Source organism: Scyliorhinus canicula, chromosome 6 (assembly GCF_902713615.1).
Source record: "Scyliorhinus canicula chromosome 6, sScyCan1.1, whole genome shotgun sequence".
NCBI classification, from domain to species: domain Eukaryota; kingdom Metazoa; phylum Chordata; class Chondrichthyes; order Carcharhiniformes; family Scyliorhinidae; genus Scyliorhinus; species Scyliorhinus canicula.
The window spans coordinates 200,259,193-200,277,139 of record NC_052151.1 but is presented as its reverse complement, the minus strand read 5'-3'; the positions used below and the strand labels follow the sequence as shown (position 1 = coordinate 200,277,139).

The 17,947-nt window shown below is 48.2% G+C and overlaps 1 protein-coding gene across 2 annotated transcripts; it reads left to right on the top strand.

Moving 5' to 3' along the window:
• The first annotated feature begins 227 nt into the window (after positions 1-227).
• On the top strand, positions 228-17,717 carry LOC119967784 (thiosulfate:glutathione sulfurtransferase-like). Of its 2 annotated transcripts, none has more exons than XM_038800781.1 (4): positions 228-377; positions 2,371-2,493; positions 4,714-4,873; positions 17,526-17,716. In XM_038800781.1, exons 1-4 carry the CDS (start codon positions 365-367, stop codon positions 17,578-17,580), a joined length of 351 nt encoding a protein of 116 aa, XP_038656709.1. In that variant the 5' UTR covers positions 228-364; the 3' UTR covers positions 17,581-17,716. The 2 variants fall into 2 exon arrangements, with proteins under 2 accessions (XP_038656709.1, XP_038656708.1); XM_038800780.1 differs by having other exon boundaries at positions 234-377; positions 2,368-2,493; positions 17,526-17,717.
• Positions 17,718-17,947: the final 230 nt, after the last annotated feature.

Sequence of the window (17,947 nt, the reverse complement as noted above, 5' to 3'; positions counted from 1 at the left end):
AGTCTGTTTCTCCCTCTCCCTCTCGCGTCTCTCCCATTTTTCTCCCGATCTCTCCATTTAACTCACTCCCTCTCTCCCTGTCTTTGTCTCTCTCTCTCTCTCTCTAACTTGTTTTATTCCACCTGGAATGTGGGTAGGACAGGTTGAGCCAGTATTTACTGCCTTTGAGGAGGTTGTTAGACGCCGCCCACCTGGTCTCTTTCTCACTTCCGTGTCGGAGCTAAGTTGCCTTGACTACTGGATATTCCTCACCCCTGTGACTGATGACCCGCCTTATCTGCCTTATTGCTGCCTCACTGCCTGCTCTCCTGGTGCCAGGCGGTCTGTGTGAGAGAGCGGCTCTGATCTCAATGTGAGCAGGAAAATGAGTGCATCAGGTAACGGTCTCCCCAGCACAACGTGCAATCTGACCACCAGCTCGCTGCCTCAGAGCGACAGAGTAAAGCAATGCTGAATGTGTGAGCGGTCAGCTCTGCTGCCTCACAGCACCAGGGACGCAGGTTCGATTCCGGCCTTGGGTCGCTGTGTGGAGTTTACATTTCCGCCCTGTACCTGCGTGGCTTTCCTCCGAGGGCCCTGGGTTCCTCCCAAAGTCCAAATATGTGCAGGTTAGGTGGATTGTCCAAAGGTCAGGTTTGGTTCCAGGGATAGGGCCGAGGATTGGGCCTAACTGGGTGTGTGCTGCAGCCGGCGCGGACTCGATGGACCGAATTGCCTTTTTCTGCTCTAGAGATTCCACGATAAGAGGGGGGAGAGAGAGAAGGAGGAAGAGACCTCCTCCCTCATTCCTTCTCCTTCTCTCCCCTTAGAATCATAGAATTTACAGTGCAGAAGGAGGCCATTCGGCCCATGGAGTTTGCATCAGCTCTTGGAAAGAGCATCCAACCTAAGCCCACACCTCCACCCTATCCCCACACCTCCACCCTATCCCCACATCTTCCCCACACCTCCACCCTATCCCCACACCTCCACCCTATCCCCACATCTTCCCCACACCTCCACCCTATCCCCACACCTCCACCCTATCCCCACATCTTCCCCACACCTCCACCCTATCCCCACACCTCCACCCTATCCCCACACCTCCACCCTATCCCCACACCTCCACCCTATCCCCACACCTCCACCCTATCCCCACACCTCCTACCCTATCCCCACATCTTCCCCACACCTCCACCCTATCCCCACACCGCCACCCTGTCCCGTAACCCAATAACCCCTCCTAACCTTTTGGAACTAAAGGACAATTTATCATGGCCAATCCACCTAACCTGCACATCTTTGTGACTGTGGGAGGAAACCGGAGCACCCGGAGGAAATCCACGCACACACGGGGAGAACGTGCAGACTCCGCACAGACAGTGACCCAAGCCGGAATCGAACCTGGGACCCTGGCGCAGTGAAGGAACTATGCTAACCACTGTGCTACCATGCTACCCCAGTGTCTCTCTCACCAACTTTCTTGTCTCTTTCTCTCCCCCTTTTGTCTCTCTCCCAATGTGTATCTCTCTCACCAACCCATTTCTCGCCACCCTGTCTCTTTCTCTCCTCCCCATCCCTCCATGCTCTTCCCTTCCCCCCTCTCTGTCCCCCTCTCTCTCCCCCTCTCTCCTCTCTCTCTCCCTCTCTCTCTCCCCCCTCTCTCTCTCCTTCTCTCTCTGCCCCCCTCGTTCTCTCCCCCTCTCCCCCCCTCTCTCTCTCCCCGTCTCTCTCCCGCTCTCTCTCTCCTTCTCTCTCTCCCCCCTCATTCTCTCCCCCTCTCCCGCCCTTTCTCTCACCCCCTCTCTGTCCCCATCTCTCTCCCCCGCTCTCCCACCCTCTCTCTCTCTCCCTCTCTCTCTCTCCTTCTCTCTCTCTCCCCCTCATTCTCGCCCCCTCTCTCTCTCCCTATCTCTCTCCCCCTCTCATTCTCTCCCCCTCTCCCGCCCTCTCTCTCTCTCCCCGTCTCTCCCCCTCTCTCTCTCCTTCTCTCTCTCTCTCCGCCCCTCATTCTCTCCCCCTCTCCCACCCTCTCTCTCTCTCCCCGTCTCTCTCCCCCTCTCTCTCTCCTTCTCTTTCTCTCCCCCTCATTCTCTCCCCCTCTCTCTCTCCCTCTCTCTCCCCCCTCTCTCTCCCCCTCTCCCTCTCTCTACCCCCCTCTCTCTCCCCCTCTCTCTCTCTCTCTCCCCTCTCTCTCCCCCCTCTCTCTCCCCCTCCCTCTCTCTCCCCCCTCATTCTCTCCCCCTCTCTCTCGCCCTCTCTCTCCCCCCCTCTCTCTCCCCCCCCCCCCTCTCTCTCTCCCCTCCCTCTCTCCCCCTCTCTCTCACTCTCCCCTCCCTCTCACCCCCCTCTCTTTCTCTCTCCCTCTTACCACCTCTGTCTAACCAGCAGGAGAGGAATTGACTTGTGAGGATTTGAAGAAAGTCTTAGCAAATGGGAAGGTGACCATCATCGATGTCCGGAAGCCTGCGGAGTTGGAAAAAGGGAAAATAGAAGGCTCAATCAACATTCCAGGTGAGGAATAAAGATTCAGTAAAGCATGTATAAGCCCCCTACAAGAGGAACAGGCTGCCCAGTGTGTGTAAATGGGGAGAGGTGGGTGAGGGGGTTAATCCCCCCTCCGATAGGGGAACAGGCTGCCCAGTGTGTGTAAATGGGGAGAGGTGGGTGAGGGGGTTAATCCCCCCTCCGATAGGGGAACAGGCTGCCCAGTGTGTGTAAATGGGGAGAGGTGGGTGAGGGGGTTAATCCCCCTCCGATAGGGGAACAGGCTGCCCAGTGTGTGTAAATGGGGAGAGGTGGGTGAGGGGGTTAATCCCCCTCCGATAGGGGAACAGGCTGCCCAGTGTGTGTAAATGGGGAGAGGTGGGTGAGGGGGTTAATCCCCCTCCGATAGGGGAACAGGCTGCCCAGTGTGTGTAAATGGGGAGAGGTGGGTGAGGGGGTTAATCCCCCTCCGATAGGGGAACAGGCTGCCCAGTGTGTGTAAATGGGGAGAGGTGGGTGAGGGGGTTAATCCCCCTCCGATAGGGGAACAGGCTGCCCAGTGTGTGTAAATGGGGAGAGGTGGGTGAGGGGGTTAATCCCCCTCCGATAGGGGAACAGGCTGCCCAGTGTGTGTAAATGGGGAGAGGTGGGTGAGGGGGTTAATCCCCCCTCCGATAGGGGAACAGGCTGCCCAGTGTGTGTAAATGGGGAGAGGTGGGTGAGGGGGTTAATCCCCCCTCCGATAGGGGAACAGGCTGCCCAGTGTGTGTAAATGGGGAGAGGTGGGTGAGGGGGTTAATCCCCCTCCGATAGGGGAACAGGCTGCCCAGTGTGTGTAAAAGGGGAGAGGTGGGTGAGGGGGTTAATCCCCCCTCCGATAGGGGAACAGGATGCCCAGTGTGTGTAAATGGGGAGAGGTGGGTGAGGGGGTTAATCCCCCCTCCGATAGGGGAACAGGCTGCCCAGTGTGTGTAAATGGGGAGAGGTGGGTGAGGGGGTTAATCCCCCCTCCGATAGGGGAACAGGCTGCCCAGTGTGTGTAAATGGGGAGAGGTGGGTGAGGGGGTTAATCCCCCCTCCGACAGGGGAACAGGCTGCCCAGTGTGTGTAAATGGGGAGAGGTGGGTGAGGGGGTTAATCCCCCTCCGACAGGGGAACAGGCTGCCCAGTGTGTGTAAATGGGGAGAGGTGGGTGAGGGGGGTTAATCCCCCCTCCGATAGGGGAACAGGCTGCCCAGTGTGTGTAAATGGGGAGAGGTGGGTGAGGGGGTTAATCCCCCTCCGATAGGGGAACAGGCTGCCCAGTGTGTGTAAATGGGGAGAGGTGGGTGAGGGGGTTAATCCCCCTCCGATAGGGGAACAGGCTGCCCAGTGTGTGTAAATGGGGAGAGGTGGGTGGGGGGGGTTAATCCCCCATTCCGATAGGGGAACAGTCTGCCCAGTGTGTGTAAATGGGGAGAGGTGGGTGAGGGGGTTAATCCCCCCTCCGATAGGGGAACAGGCTGCCCAGTGTGTGTAAATGGGGAGAGGTGGGTGAGGGGGTTAATCCCCCTCCGATAGGGGAACAGGCTGCCCAGTGAGTGTAAATGGGGAGAGGTGGGTGAGGGGGTTAATCCCCCTCCGATAGGGGAACAGGCTGCCCAGTGTGTGTAAATGGGGAGAGGTGGGTGAGGGGGTTAATCCCCCTCCGATAGGGGTACAGGCTGTCCAGTGTGTGTAAATGGGGAGGGGTGGGTGAGGGGGTTAATCCCCCTCCGATAGGGGAACAGGCTGCCCAGTGTGTGTAAATGGGGAGAGGTGGGTGAGGGGGTTAATCCCCCTCCGATAGGGGAACAGGCTGCCCAGTTTGTGTAAATGGGGAGAGGTGGGTGAGGGGGTTAATCCCCGTCCGATAGGGGAACAGGCTGCCCAGTGTGTGTAAATGGGGAGAAGTGGGTTAGGGGGTTAATCCCCCCTCCGATAGGGGAACAGGCTGCCCAGTGTGTGTAAATGGGGAGAGGTGGGTGAGGGGGTTAATCCCCCCTCCCATAGGGGAACAGGCTGCCCAGTGTGTGTAAATGGGGAGAGGTGGGTGAGGGGGTTAATCCCCCCTCCGATAGGGGAACAGGCTGCCCAGTGTGTGTAAATGGGGAGAGGTGGGTGAGGGGGTTAATCCCCCCTCCCATAGGGGAACAGGCTGCCCAGTGTGTGTAAATGGGGAGAGGTGGGTTGTGTTTCTGCTCCTCACATTCTCTCTCTCTGTTCCAGTGGACAACGTGAAGGAAGCTTTCTCGCTGAACCCTGGGGATTTTGAGGGCAGGTTTGGGTTTGAAAAGCCCGCCCTCATGGCACCTCTTATATTTCACTGTCAGATGGGGCGTAGAGGAGCTAATGCAACGGCAATTGCCAGGCAACTGGGATATACCAGGTATGAAGAGAGGTTCACATCAGTACAGGAATTTGACAGACATACATCACTCCACACTGTGATACAGAGTAAAGCTCCCTCTACACTGTCCCCATCAAACACTCCCAAGACAGTTTCAGCACAGGGTTAGAGAAAGAGTAAAGCTCCCTCCACACTGTCCCCATCATACACTCACAGGACAGGTACAGCATGGGGTTAGATACAGAGTAAAGCTCCCTCTACACTGTCCGCATCAAACAGTCCCAGGACAGGTACAGGACGGGGTTAGATACAGAGTAAAGCTCCCTCTACACGGTCCCCATAAAATACTCCCAAGACAGGTACAGGACGAGGTTAGATACAGAGTAAAGCTCCCTCTACACTGTCCCCATCAAACACTCCCAGGACAGGTACAGCACGGGGTTAGATACAGAGTAAAGCTCCCTCTACACTGTCCCCATAAAATACTCCCAGGACAGGTACAGCACGGGGTTAGATACAGAGTAAATGTCCCTCTACACTGTCCCCATCAAACACTCCCGGACAGGTACAGCATGGGGTTAGATACAGAGTAAAGCTCCCTCTACACTGACCCATTAAACACTCCCAGGACAGGTACAACACGAGGTTAGATACAGAATAAAGCTCCCTCTACACGGTCCCCATAAAATACTCCCAGGACAGATACAGCACGGGGTTAGATACAGAGTAAAGATCCCTCTCCACTGTCGCCATCAAACATTCCCAGGACAGGTACAGTACTGGGTTAGATACAGAGTAAAGCTCCCTCCACACTGTCCCCATCAAACACTCCCAAGACAGGTTCAGCACAGGGTTAGAGAAAGAGTAAAGCTCCCTCCATACTGTCCCCATCATACACTCACAGGACAGGTACAGCATGGGGTTAGATACAGAGTAAAGCTCCCTCTACACTGTCCCCATCAAACACTCCCAGGACAGGTACAGCACGGGTTTAGATACAGAGTAAATCTCCCTCTACACTGTCCCCATTAAACACTCCCAGGGCAGGTACAGCACGAGGTTAGATACAGAGTAAAGCTTCCTCTACACTGTCCCTATCAAACACTCCCAGGATAGGTACAGCACAGGGTTATATACAGAGTAAAGCTTCCTCTACACTGTTCCCATCAAACACTCCCAGGACAGGTACAGCACGGGGTTAGATACAGAGTAAAGCTCTCTCTACACTGTCCCCATCAAACATTCCCAGGACAGGTACAGTACGGGGTTAGATACAGAGTAAAGCTCCCTCTACACTGTCCCCATCAAACACTCCCAGGACAGGTACAGCACGGGGTTAGATACAGAGTAAAGATCACTCTACACTGTCCCTATCAAACATTCCCAGTGTCGTATTCAATATTTTCCCCGCTTCTTTACTGTGATAGAGAAATTCAAACAGCATTCATTAGGTGAGCAAAACTGAACTTTATTTACGAATTAGAACTGACTGCTAGCAGTAATGGTTGAGACTTGAAGTCGGAAGGCAGTCAAATACAAACTGCTGAGTCCGTCCCAAGTCTGCGCTATTACAGAAGAATAAGGCATACATTATACATTATACATTATCGGATCAAGATAACATGAATACAACTTGGTCAGGAATTTGATCGAAAGTAAAACATAAGTTATAATCGTTACAATGGCGTCACCTTGCTGACCTTTAGGGGAATGGAGTTTCATATCATTATCTTGTCTTTGTTTTAAGAAAGGGACAAATTTGTTTACGAACAGGAAGAGACAGTTTTTCAGCTTGGTATGTATTGAGACTGCTTCTAGGTTCATGACGAACAAGCATTATCTAGAATTTCAGAGTCACCCAGTTCTCAGGTCCTGTTGACCTCGGCTGTATCTGTGTATTTTGTATCTGTGCCTTAGGTTTAAATTCAATTGTACCAAGAAGACTTGACTAGTTTTCCCGTCATGCCATTATTTGCTTCACACAATACCGCACTCCCCTTTTTGTCGTATCATTTTTTTTTTAAAATTTAGATTAGCCAATTATTTTTTCCAATTACGGGGCAATTTAGCATGGCCAATCCACCTACTCTGCACACATTTTTGGGTTGTGGGGGCGAAACTCACGCAGACACGGGGAGAACGTGCAAACTCCACACGGACAGTGACCCAGAGCCGGGATCGAACCTGGGACCTCAGCGCCGTGAGGCGGTTGTGCTAACCACTAGGCCACCGTGCCGCCCCCTTTTGTCATATCATGACAACCAGCTAAATAGGTATACCCATGATTCGTTTGAAAATGCATTTACACAAGCAGGCAAGCAATCCTATCCCTAGTAAGCATTAGTAGCAGTAGAATAAAGGCCCTAAAGATCCAGTCAAATAATCCATGACGCAACCACCCTAGCCAACCCGGCGGGTTATAGTCGTGAAATTCACTGCCAATTTCTTGAATTTGAGCAGCTGTTTCTTATTATGGTCGGCCAGGTTAGCGATATTTTCAGAGCCATCTGGAATGTAAGTACAGCACTCTTGGCCTATGTTAGCGCACGTTCCTCCCTGCGAGGCTAACAGATAATCCAAAGCCAGTCGATTTTGTAATGCCACGGTCCGGACAGCCACTAGCTCAGCTGAGACCTCGGCCAGTGCCTGTCCAGTGTCCCTGGCTTCTGTTGCAGTTACGTTTGCCAGATGTTCCAATGCTGAGGGCATGTAGATCAGTTCGTTGGATGCCTTGCCCGTTCCATACAAGGGAAAGGCCATCATAAGGAACTGTTCCATTTTAGAATTTGTTCTTTTTGCTCGCGAGGGGGAGTGCTTAAGGGTGGGTAGGTGACGCATTTGGGGTACGACATACCCCACAAAGCAGGATCCTGTCCAATCAATGGGGAGCCACGGATATGCTTTAGTGCCGCATATGAAATAGGTTCCATTGTAGGCTGTAAAATCATCAGCTGATGTCATCCAGGGGATTGTATTGGTCGGTTGCACCTACTTTGCCCCATTAACTTTCCTTTCCCTGATTTATTAAAACATATGGGACCTTGAACATTATACGAGTGGACAGTGAGGGAGGGTGGAGTCAGGGCATGATTATAGGTAGGTTGATACGAAGCTGAAAATTTAGTCATGTCATAGCCAGCAGATCTCCATATTTTCATATTCCCCCTATCTCCCCTGATTCCTGTTTGATTTTGTCGTACAATCCATTCAACTGTTTCTGTGGTATGAAAGGGGAGAGATTGGAGAGGTATTCCTTCCCTTGAATGGACAGGGATGTGGGTGCAAACCCAACACTTGCTAATATTCAATTTTTCGGCGTAAAGATATGACATATGTAAATAGGTATTGGAAGGCAGGTCTCGTTTAGTTCGTTTTTTTACTACCGAGTGGCCATTAAGGCTAAGTAGTCCAGAAAGTCCAAAAATTATACTGAAGATCTTCATCCTGTGTTCTCGTCTGGGTTGGAGACTATCTTCTTGCAATCGGACAGATGTATCCAACTGGCACGTCCTTCAAGTTTGACCGAAGTTGGCGTCGTCAGTAATACGAGGAAGGGTCCGCTCCAGCGTTGTCCTAGTTTCTTTCTGTCCCAGTTTTTTACCAATTTGAGGTCTCTGGGTTTGACCACTGGATATCGAGGGACGGCTGTCCCTGTCGTTACTGGGAGATGTGCCTGTTTTACCTGTGAGTGAAGAAACTTCAAAGAAAGTGTTAATTGCATCAAATAGTTCTGCATTTGTTCCCCTATCACATGGAGGTCTACTCCCTCTAGGGGTTTTTCATGGGCATCCCAGGGAGTCCTCATTGGCCGACCATAGACTATCTCTGCAGCTGACAGTCCGGTCCTCGAATGGGGAGTCACTCGCATGTGAAACAGTGCCACGGGTAATACTTTTAGCCAATTTAACCCAGTTTCTTCAGTTAATTTAGAGAATTTTTCTTTTAAAGTCCCGTTGGCTCTTTCCACAATTCCTGCTGCCTGCGGGTGATACGCGCAGTGCAGTTGCTGTTTAATTACAAGGGCTTTGCACAATTCAGTATTGATCCGAGCTACAAAATGTGGTCCATTGTCTGAGCTCACCATTTTGGGTACCCCAAAACGAGGAATGGCTTCCGTTAACAACAACTTTACTACTGCATGTGCCGTACAATTAGTGGTGGGGAAGGCTTCAATCCATTTACTAAACACATTGATTATTACTAAACAATATTTATAGCACTGTGCTTTTGGCAATTCAATAAAATCAAGCTGTATACAAGCAAAAGGACCATCTGGCAAGGGGGTAGTTCCCGGAGGGCATTTAATACCTTTACCCTTATTATGTTTCATGCAAATGACGCATCGATCCAGCCGCGTTTGCGCTGCTGTATTCAAATCTGGGTGCCACCAAGTTTTTAGGAGTAGCTGTACCACTCCCTCCTTGCCAAGATGGGTACAAGAATGCAAATAATTAACAAGTAACGGCAATAAAGAATTTGGAATACAAACTTGACCAACTGGAGTCAGCCAGAGGTCTCGTGTCAAGGAGTGCGAACACCTCATTGACTTCCATAGTGTTCGCTCAGAATCAGAGGCGTCCCTCTGTAAATTTTAAACTTCAGCTATCTCTGGCATGCCCTTCGTCTGTAATGCAGGTACCTGGTTTAGAGCCTGATTAGCCCCACTGGGAACAATTAAAGAGGTTGATGAAGCTGCAGTTTTAGCAGCTGAATCAGAACGGGCATTTCCTAATTGAACAGGAGTGTCACCCTTCGTGTGCGCAACGCATTTAATAACTGCCAATTGACGGGGAAGCTGAATAGCATCGAGGAGATTTTTAACCCAAAGGGGCGGCCAAAATCATGGGTTACGCCAAAGTCATATCTAGAATCAGTGTAGACATTAGTACTTTTGTCTGTGGCTAAAATACATGCTTGAGTAAGGGCGAATAGCTCGGCTTTTTGTGCAGAGACAGGGGTCTGGAAGGCTGCTGCTTCCTGCACGTCAGTGTCGGTTACCACGGCATATCCCGACTGTGGGACGCCAAATGGGGAAATGGAAGCACTGCCATCAACATAAAAAATTAGATCTGGATTATTAATAGGCCTGTCTGTTAAATCCGGGCGAGGTGCGGTAAGGAAGTGATTCCGAAGCAAACAATCGTGTGGTGGGTCCGCAAGGTTATCGGGGGGCTGTTCGAGGAACACAGCAGGATTTAAGGTTGAACAATAATGAATAAAGAGGTAGGGGTTTTGCAATAGTGAAACCTCATAGCGGCTCAATCGCGCTTGAGTCAGATGCTGGGTTTGCTGAGACGTTAGGAGAGCCACGATAGAATGTGAAGTATGCACTTGTACTGGTTGGTGAAGGGTTAGATTAGAGGCTGCCTGTGCTAACAAATGGACAGCAGTAAGAATTTGGGTGCAGGGAGGTAGACCATAAGCTACAGGATCTAATTTGGTAGAATAGTAGGCGACCGGGCGACGCCGGTCACCGTGTTCTTGTGTAAGAACACCAGTGGCACATTTATCAAGAACATTAATGTACAGCTGGAAAGGCCTGCCATACATAGGTCGTGTGCTGGGGCAGTAGCCAGGGCATTTTTCAGGGTAATAAAAGATTGCTTTGCTGAATCAGGTAGTTCAAACTTAAGAGGAGCATTTTGAGAGGAGTACGGAGTTAAATCTTTAGTATATACAGTAACATTCGGAATCCATTGTCTGCAAAAGTTCACTAATCCTAAAAAGGCTCGCACCTGCTTGGGCGATGTAGGAAATGGGGTCTGCAGTATAGGAGTAATGCATTCCTGAGTAAGCGAGCGATCAGTAGTACTTATTAGGACACCCAAAAATTTGACTTGTTGGCCTTTATGAAGTTTAGCGGGCGGGATCACATATCCCCATGAATGGACACGGATGAGCAGGTAAAAGGTGTCACGCTGGTTAGCGATGAAATCAGGGCTGGCAAGGAGTAAGTCATCAACATATTGAATGATGGTGGAGCCACCAGGAGGTGCTAATGTCGCTAACTGGGAGTGCAATGCCTGTGAGAAAAGGGTTGGAGAATGAATGAAGCCCTGTGGAAGTCGAGTCCAAGTGTATTGCGTCCCCTTAAATGTAAAGGCAAACAAATACTGTGATTCAGGGGCGAGGGGTATCGCAAAAAAGGCATGTTGCAAATCAACAAGGGTAAAAATAGTCGATTCCGGTGGGACATTGCTAAGGATTGTCGCTGGATTTGGGACAATAGGATGTAAGGGTTCAACTATCTGATTAATAAGCTGGAGGTCTTGGACTAAACGCCATTCGGATGGTCTTCCTATCTTAGGAACTGGAAGAATCGGGGTGTTACAGGGCGATTGGCATGGTATCAGAATTCCCTGTTGAAGGAACGATTGAATCATAACCGAGACTCCTTCTTCAGCCTCGGGGCGCAAAGGGTACTGTGAAATAGAGGGCAAGGGCATATCAGGTTTGACTCTAATAACAACGGGAGGGACATTAGTGAGACCAACTTCGTGTTTGGAGGCTGCCCATAAATCTGCGGGTAGTTCAGGAGTCGTAGATTGGGTTGAATGATGATGGTGCAGTGTGCCAATGAGGACAAATGGGCGTTTAAAATATTCTAAAGTGCCTGCGGGTAGGGTTTGACTTCCATTAAGGAAAGGATCAGCTTGTCCTCGTAGTGCAGCTGCCAGAAATCCCAAGGACTTGGCACTGTAGCCTTCGTTGACAGAAAGGGTCACGTGGGGTGACACAAGTCTCGACTGATGCCATAGGCTGTGGGGTAAATCGACAAGAAAGGCAGACCCTTTTTTTGTCTTGGTAAATGCTCTCCAAATCGGGCGAGGTTACTGTATGATCGTAGCAAAGAGTGACATGTGGATTGGGAATATCTAAGGGAGGTGAAAAGTGTGAGGGATCAAAATCAATCGGCCACCACTGTGGAGTAGTGAATAGGGGACAGTTTCGAAGCTGGGCCTGCGGGATAGGTGATATGGTAATGCCGTTATCAAGGCTTGGGCCACTATATTCTCTCATCTGGACTCTATCGGGTGTTTTAATAGCTGTGCCAAGTGTCATTAATCTTTTGTAAGACTTCCTGCAGTTTTTAGATTTTTACTTTTTTTTTAAACAGTGGTACTCAGGGTTAACGTTAGCTGCCAGCATAGAACAGAGCAATCAGGCGCAGGCTCAGAAGTTATTAAATCTTGCAGCTGGTGACCTCGTATTTGAGACAGTTCTATAAACATACCATTATCAATGCGATGTATTACCGCTCCGAATTTGCAGTGTCTGTCTGCCTAATAAGGTCAGGTGTGGTTAGTTGTTGTACATCTTTACTGCGAGAACATAGAACAGTACAGCACAGAACAGGCCCTTCGGCCCTCGATGTTGTGCCGAGCAATGATCACCCTACTCAAACCCACGTATCCACCCTATACCCGTAACCCAATAACCCCCCCCCCCCTAACCTTACTTTATTAGGACACTACGGGCAATTTAGCATGGCCAATCCACCTAACCCGCACATCTTTGGATTGTGGGAGGAAACCGGAGCACCCGGAGGAAACCCACGCACACACGGGGAGGACGTGCAGACTCCGCACAGACAGTGACCCAGCCGGGAATCGAACCTGGGACCCTGGAGCTGTGAAGCATTTATGCTAACCACCATGCTACCGTGCTGCCCATTGCCCCGAAGGCTATGAGTGGGACATATTTCAGTCAATTTTCAATATTTGCTATTTAACCAGTGTTTTGGAAAGAGACATTACTGGATGTTTATTATTTCTTTTTATTTCAAATGAACTGAGCCACCGCCGAGTCTATCTGGACGGCCTGAAACGATCTGAAGTTATTTTAGACAAGAATCCGTTGTTAAGTTCCTAACCGTAATCTTGTTTTGACTTTGCTCCCCCTTTTTTTTCATTTTGGGAGATTTGTCATCCTCAGATATTCCTGAACAAAAACTAATGGAGTGTTTTAGCCCCTTTCTGATCAAGGTGGATAGCCTAACTTGGTTCTTTTCCATATGCGCATTCCGTTTTCAAGACCTGTCAATTCTATACTCAATTCTAATTCTTTATCCTGCCAGCTGGCTAACAAGGAGGCATCCTTCAATTTTGGACAATATTCCCTCCATAGAGCAGTTGACGCCCTATTATTTTCCTAAATCACTTGTTGAGCTTCTATGACTGTTGATAGATCTTTAGTTCCCCTCAGTATTGTTCACACAGTGTTTGCAGTACGCTGCCATTTTCAAAAGTTGTATCTAAAGTTTTACCCATTGCACACTTTGTCTGATGCCAGATGGTCCTTCCGATTACAATTTTAACAATTGATTAAGGAAATTACGTGTGTGATGTTTTATGTCAGGGTCCGCACGCTTTTTGCCCTGTTTATGTGTTATTAAGCAGAGTTATCCGCATCTGCAGGAGATTATAATTTAAATCACGGAGTAATCGCACTCAGTACAAACCAATTAACAGCTCGAAGGTGACACCGTAAAGATTCTGTGTCACCCGCCTTACAAAGTTAACGGGAACCTTTTATCACGAAGGTTTCAGGTAATAACAAGGACCATGTTGGCATCGATATCTCTTTACCTCTTTCAAATAATCACAGCTTGAAACATAATTTTTAAAGTCAAAGTCTGAAAAATGAAATATGAATTCTTTCCCTCTCTCTCTTATCTATCTCTCTCCCTCTCTACATAACTCTGTCTGTCTTTGGAACTCTTGTTGCTCTTTCTCTTTATCTGCCTACCTCTCCATCTCTGCCTCTCCCTGACTCGCTCTCTTTCGCTCGCTCTAACAGTTCCTGTCTCTGTCGCTGGCTCTCTCTCTCTCCTTCAATCTCTTCCTCTGTCTCTCTTTCTCTCTCTTGGATTCAGCCCTTGTCCTTGGGGACAAATTTTGAACAAAAATTTTTCATTCTCTTTCGAAAACTTTATCTGTGTTATTCCATTTAAGTCAATTTGCACTGATTAATTTTAGAGGCATTAGCTATTCTTTGAGAAGTATTTTTTCTTTGTCAATTCAAAAAAGACCAACTGTCTGCTGAAATGGTTAATGTTTCCTGCAGAATCTAAGGGGCGGAGAACTTGGCGTGATGCCATTTACGTCTTTTCACGCAATCTAAAAACTTATTAATATTTCAATTACTCTTATTCGTAAAGTTATTTTCTTTTAAACTGATATAGTGTGAACTGAACAACTTTGAAAACATTTGCAAGAGGAATTATGAATGTTTTGCCATTAGTTTAAAAACAATTCGAGTACGCATTTTGTTGTCCTTCAGAAGAAACACTTGTTATCATAATAAGGCCAGTACAACATTCCAAGCAGTAGTCAGTTTACATTATCTGATGTACTAAATTTAGTTCAAAAGCAACGTTAAACTTTAGTCATTATTGCCAGCATGCTTCTAAAAAGGGCATCACGGTAGCATTGTGGATAGCACAATCGCTTCACAGCTCCAGGGTCCCAGGTTCAATTCCGGCTTGGGTCACTGTCTGTGCGGAGTCTGCACATCCTCCCCGTGTGTGCGTGGGTTTCCTCCGGGTGCTCCGGTTTCCTCCCACAGTCCAAAGATGTGCAGGTTAGGTGGATTGGCCATGATAAATTGCCCCTTCGTGTCCAAAATTGCCCTTAGTGTTGGGTGGGGTTACTGGGTTATGGGGATAGGGTCGGGTGCTCTTTCCAAGAGCCGGTGCAGACTCGATGGGCTGAATGGCCTCCTTCTGCACTGTAAATTCTATAATTCTATGAAATTGGTAACTTATTAACTTTGCTTCTATAATTTCCTTATTGTGGATCTTTTAATCAATACCTTTTAGTCAATTATCATGTCTTCCGTAGAGAAGGGTTGTTCGATATTTACGGCTTGCGTCTGTGACCGAGTGCGTGTCGCTAAGGGGGATACATTAGCGGGAGTTTCATTGGTAATGGGATCAGAAGGGGGAGTCAGGACTTAGGACAGTGGAATTGTAAGATCGGGGAGCGCAAAATGAGGGTGGGGTCCAGGGTTCAAATCCTCCTCGTCTTCCGTATCGCTTGAATAGGGGAACATCGGCATGCCAGAGCAACTGGGAGGATCCTCCTTTCCTATAATCTGATTGGCCAGTCCTACTTTTCTGCCGGCAGGAGGTTTGTTATTGCCAGATTGCTTTTTTTAGTGTTTTGATTGTTTTCTATCCCAAAGCTCACATTACAATTTAAAAGTATCCCAATCTTTCGCTTTACCGTTCACACACTCATTAATATCTCTTTTGCGGGCGTTATCTCTCCAACTCATTGTGATTGTTTGTTGCGTTAAGTGGACTGTTTTTTTCCACTGTAAAATTAAACAATTTGAAACCGGCATTTTTTTTCCAGATTGCTTTTTTTTTCTGCATTTGTCTGCTATTGTCAAAGTTCCAAAATCCCTGTGTAACCTAGTGGCCAGATATCGTTACCTAATTTATTGTTTAAAGCAGCGCTGCAGCCAATCTTCGAATATTACGTTCTTGAGAAGGGGTTTCTAAACACATGAAAAATAGAGGGGAGTTGCCGCTAGTTTTATCTAAAGTTTGTCCCATAATGTCAGTAAAAATGTGCCCCAGGCAAAAAAAAGCTCAAACAAAATTTCTGGTACCAAATCAAATTGGAGGGTCCTTGAACCCAAAAAATTACTGACAGGGTCCCTGACCCGAAAAAAATTACTGAGAGGGCCCCTGACCCCCAAAAATTACTGAGAGGGTCCCTGACCCCACAAAATTACTGAGAGGGCCCCTGACCCCAAAACTTAATCAAAGGGTCCCTGACCCAAATTTATTGACAGCCTGTATAAATCTGATGCGGATGAAAAACGAGATCAACAAGGTCCCTGACCTGCGGCTAATTACACAAATAAAATGTACTCACAGTCAAATTTAGATTCGAGAACCGTCACCTGTTTAGTTACTTCCATCAGGGATGAGGGGTCGCAGCACAGATCCGAGAGAGAGAGAGAGACCAAGGTCAATCTTACCTTGTGCCGGCGTCAATCTCTGTACTCCGGTCGTGGCCTTGATCACTTTTTCTCAGTCCCTCATGGAAGTTCACTTCAGGATATTGGATTTTTTCTCGCAGCGCCAAATGTCATATTCAATATTTTCCCCGCTTCTTGACTGTGATAGAGAAATTCAAACAGCATTCATTAGGTAAGCAAAACTGAACTTTATTTCCGAATTAGAACTGACTGCTAGCAGTAATGGTTGAGACTTGAAGTCGGAAGACAGTCAAATACAAACTGCTGAGTCCGTCCAGAGTCTGCGATATTACAGAAGAATAAGGCGATTTTTATACATTATAGGATCAAGATAACATGAATACAACTTGGTCAGGAATTTGATCGAAAGTAAAACATAAGTTATAATCGTTACAATGGCATCACCTTGCTGACCTTTAGGGGAATGGAGTTTCATATCATTATCTTGTCTTTGTTTTAAGAAAGGGACAAATTTGTTTACGAACAGGAAGAGACAGTTTTTCAGCTTGGTATTTATTGAGACTGCTTCTAGGTTCATGACGAACAAGCATTATTTAGAATTTCAGAGTCACCCAGTTCTCAGGTCATGTTGACCTCGGCTGTATCTGTGTATTTTGTATCTGTGCCTTAGGTTTAAATTCAATTGTACCAAGAAGACTTGACTAGTTTTCCCATCATGCCATTATTTGTTTCACACAATACCGCACCAGGACAGGTACAGTACGGGGTTAGATACAGAGTAAAGCTCCCTCTACACTGTCTCCATCAAACACTCCCAGGGCAGGTACAGCACGGGGTTAGATACAGAGTAAAGCTCCCTCTGCACTATCCCCATCAAACACTCCCAGGACAGGTACAGCACGGGGTTAGATACAGAGTAAAGCTCCCTCTACACTGTCCCCATCAAATACTTCCAGGACAGATACAGCACGGGGTTAGATACAGAGTAAAGATCACTCTACACTGTCCCCATCAAACATTCCCAGGACAGGTAGAGTACGGGGTTAGATACAGAGTAAGGCTGCCTCCACACTGTCCCCATCAAACACTCCCAGGACAGGTCCAGCATGGTTTTAGATACAGAGTAAAGCTCCCTCTACACTGTCCCCATCAAACACTCCCAGTACAGGTACAGTACGAGGTTAGATACAGAGTAAAGCTCCCTCTACACTGTCCCCATCAAACACTCCCAGGACAGGTACAGCACGGGGTTAGATACAGAGTAAAGCTCCCTCTACACTTTCCCATCAAACACTCCCAGGACAGGTACAGCACGGGGTTAGATACAGAGTAAAGCTCCCTCTACACTGTCCCCATCAAACACTCCCAGGACAGGTACAGCATGAGGTTAGATACAGAGTAAAGCTCCCTCTACACTGTCCCCATCAAACACTCCCAGGACAGGTGCAGCATGAGGTTAGATACAGAGTAAAGCTCCCTCTACACTGTCCCCATCAAACACTCCCAGGTCAGGTACAGCACGGGGTTAGATTCAGTAAAGATCCCTCTACACTGCCCCATCAAACACTCCCAGCACAGGTACAGCACAGGGTTAGATACAGAGTAAAGCTCCCTCTACACTGTCCCCATCAAACACTCCCAGCACAGGTACAGCACAGGGTTAGATACAGAGTAAAGCTCCCTCCATACTGTCTCTGTTATCACCAGCTAAGTTATTTTTTTCCATCTCTGCTTTTAGGGCTCAGAATTTAAAAGGCGGATTTGGGGAGTGGGTTCAAGAGGAACAGCAATGAGGTCTCCCTGTGAATGCTGAAGGCATCGTAACTGGATGAGAGCAAAGAACAAAGGAATGTACCGCACAGGAACAGGCCCTTCGGATATAAGAACATAAGAACATAAGAACTAGGAGCAGGAGTAGGCCATCTGGCCCCTCGAGCCTGCTCCGCCATTCAATTAGATCATGGCTGATCTTTTGTGGACTCAGCTCCACTTTCCGGCCCGAACACCATAACCCTTAATCCCTTTATTCTTCAAAAAACTATCTATCTTTACCTTAAAAACATGTAATGAAGGAGCCTCAACTGCTTCACTGGGCAAGGAATTCCATAGATTCACAACCCTTTGGGTGAAGAAGTTCCTCCTAAACTCAATCCTAAATCT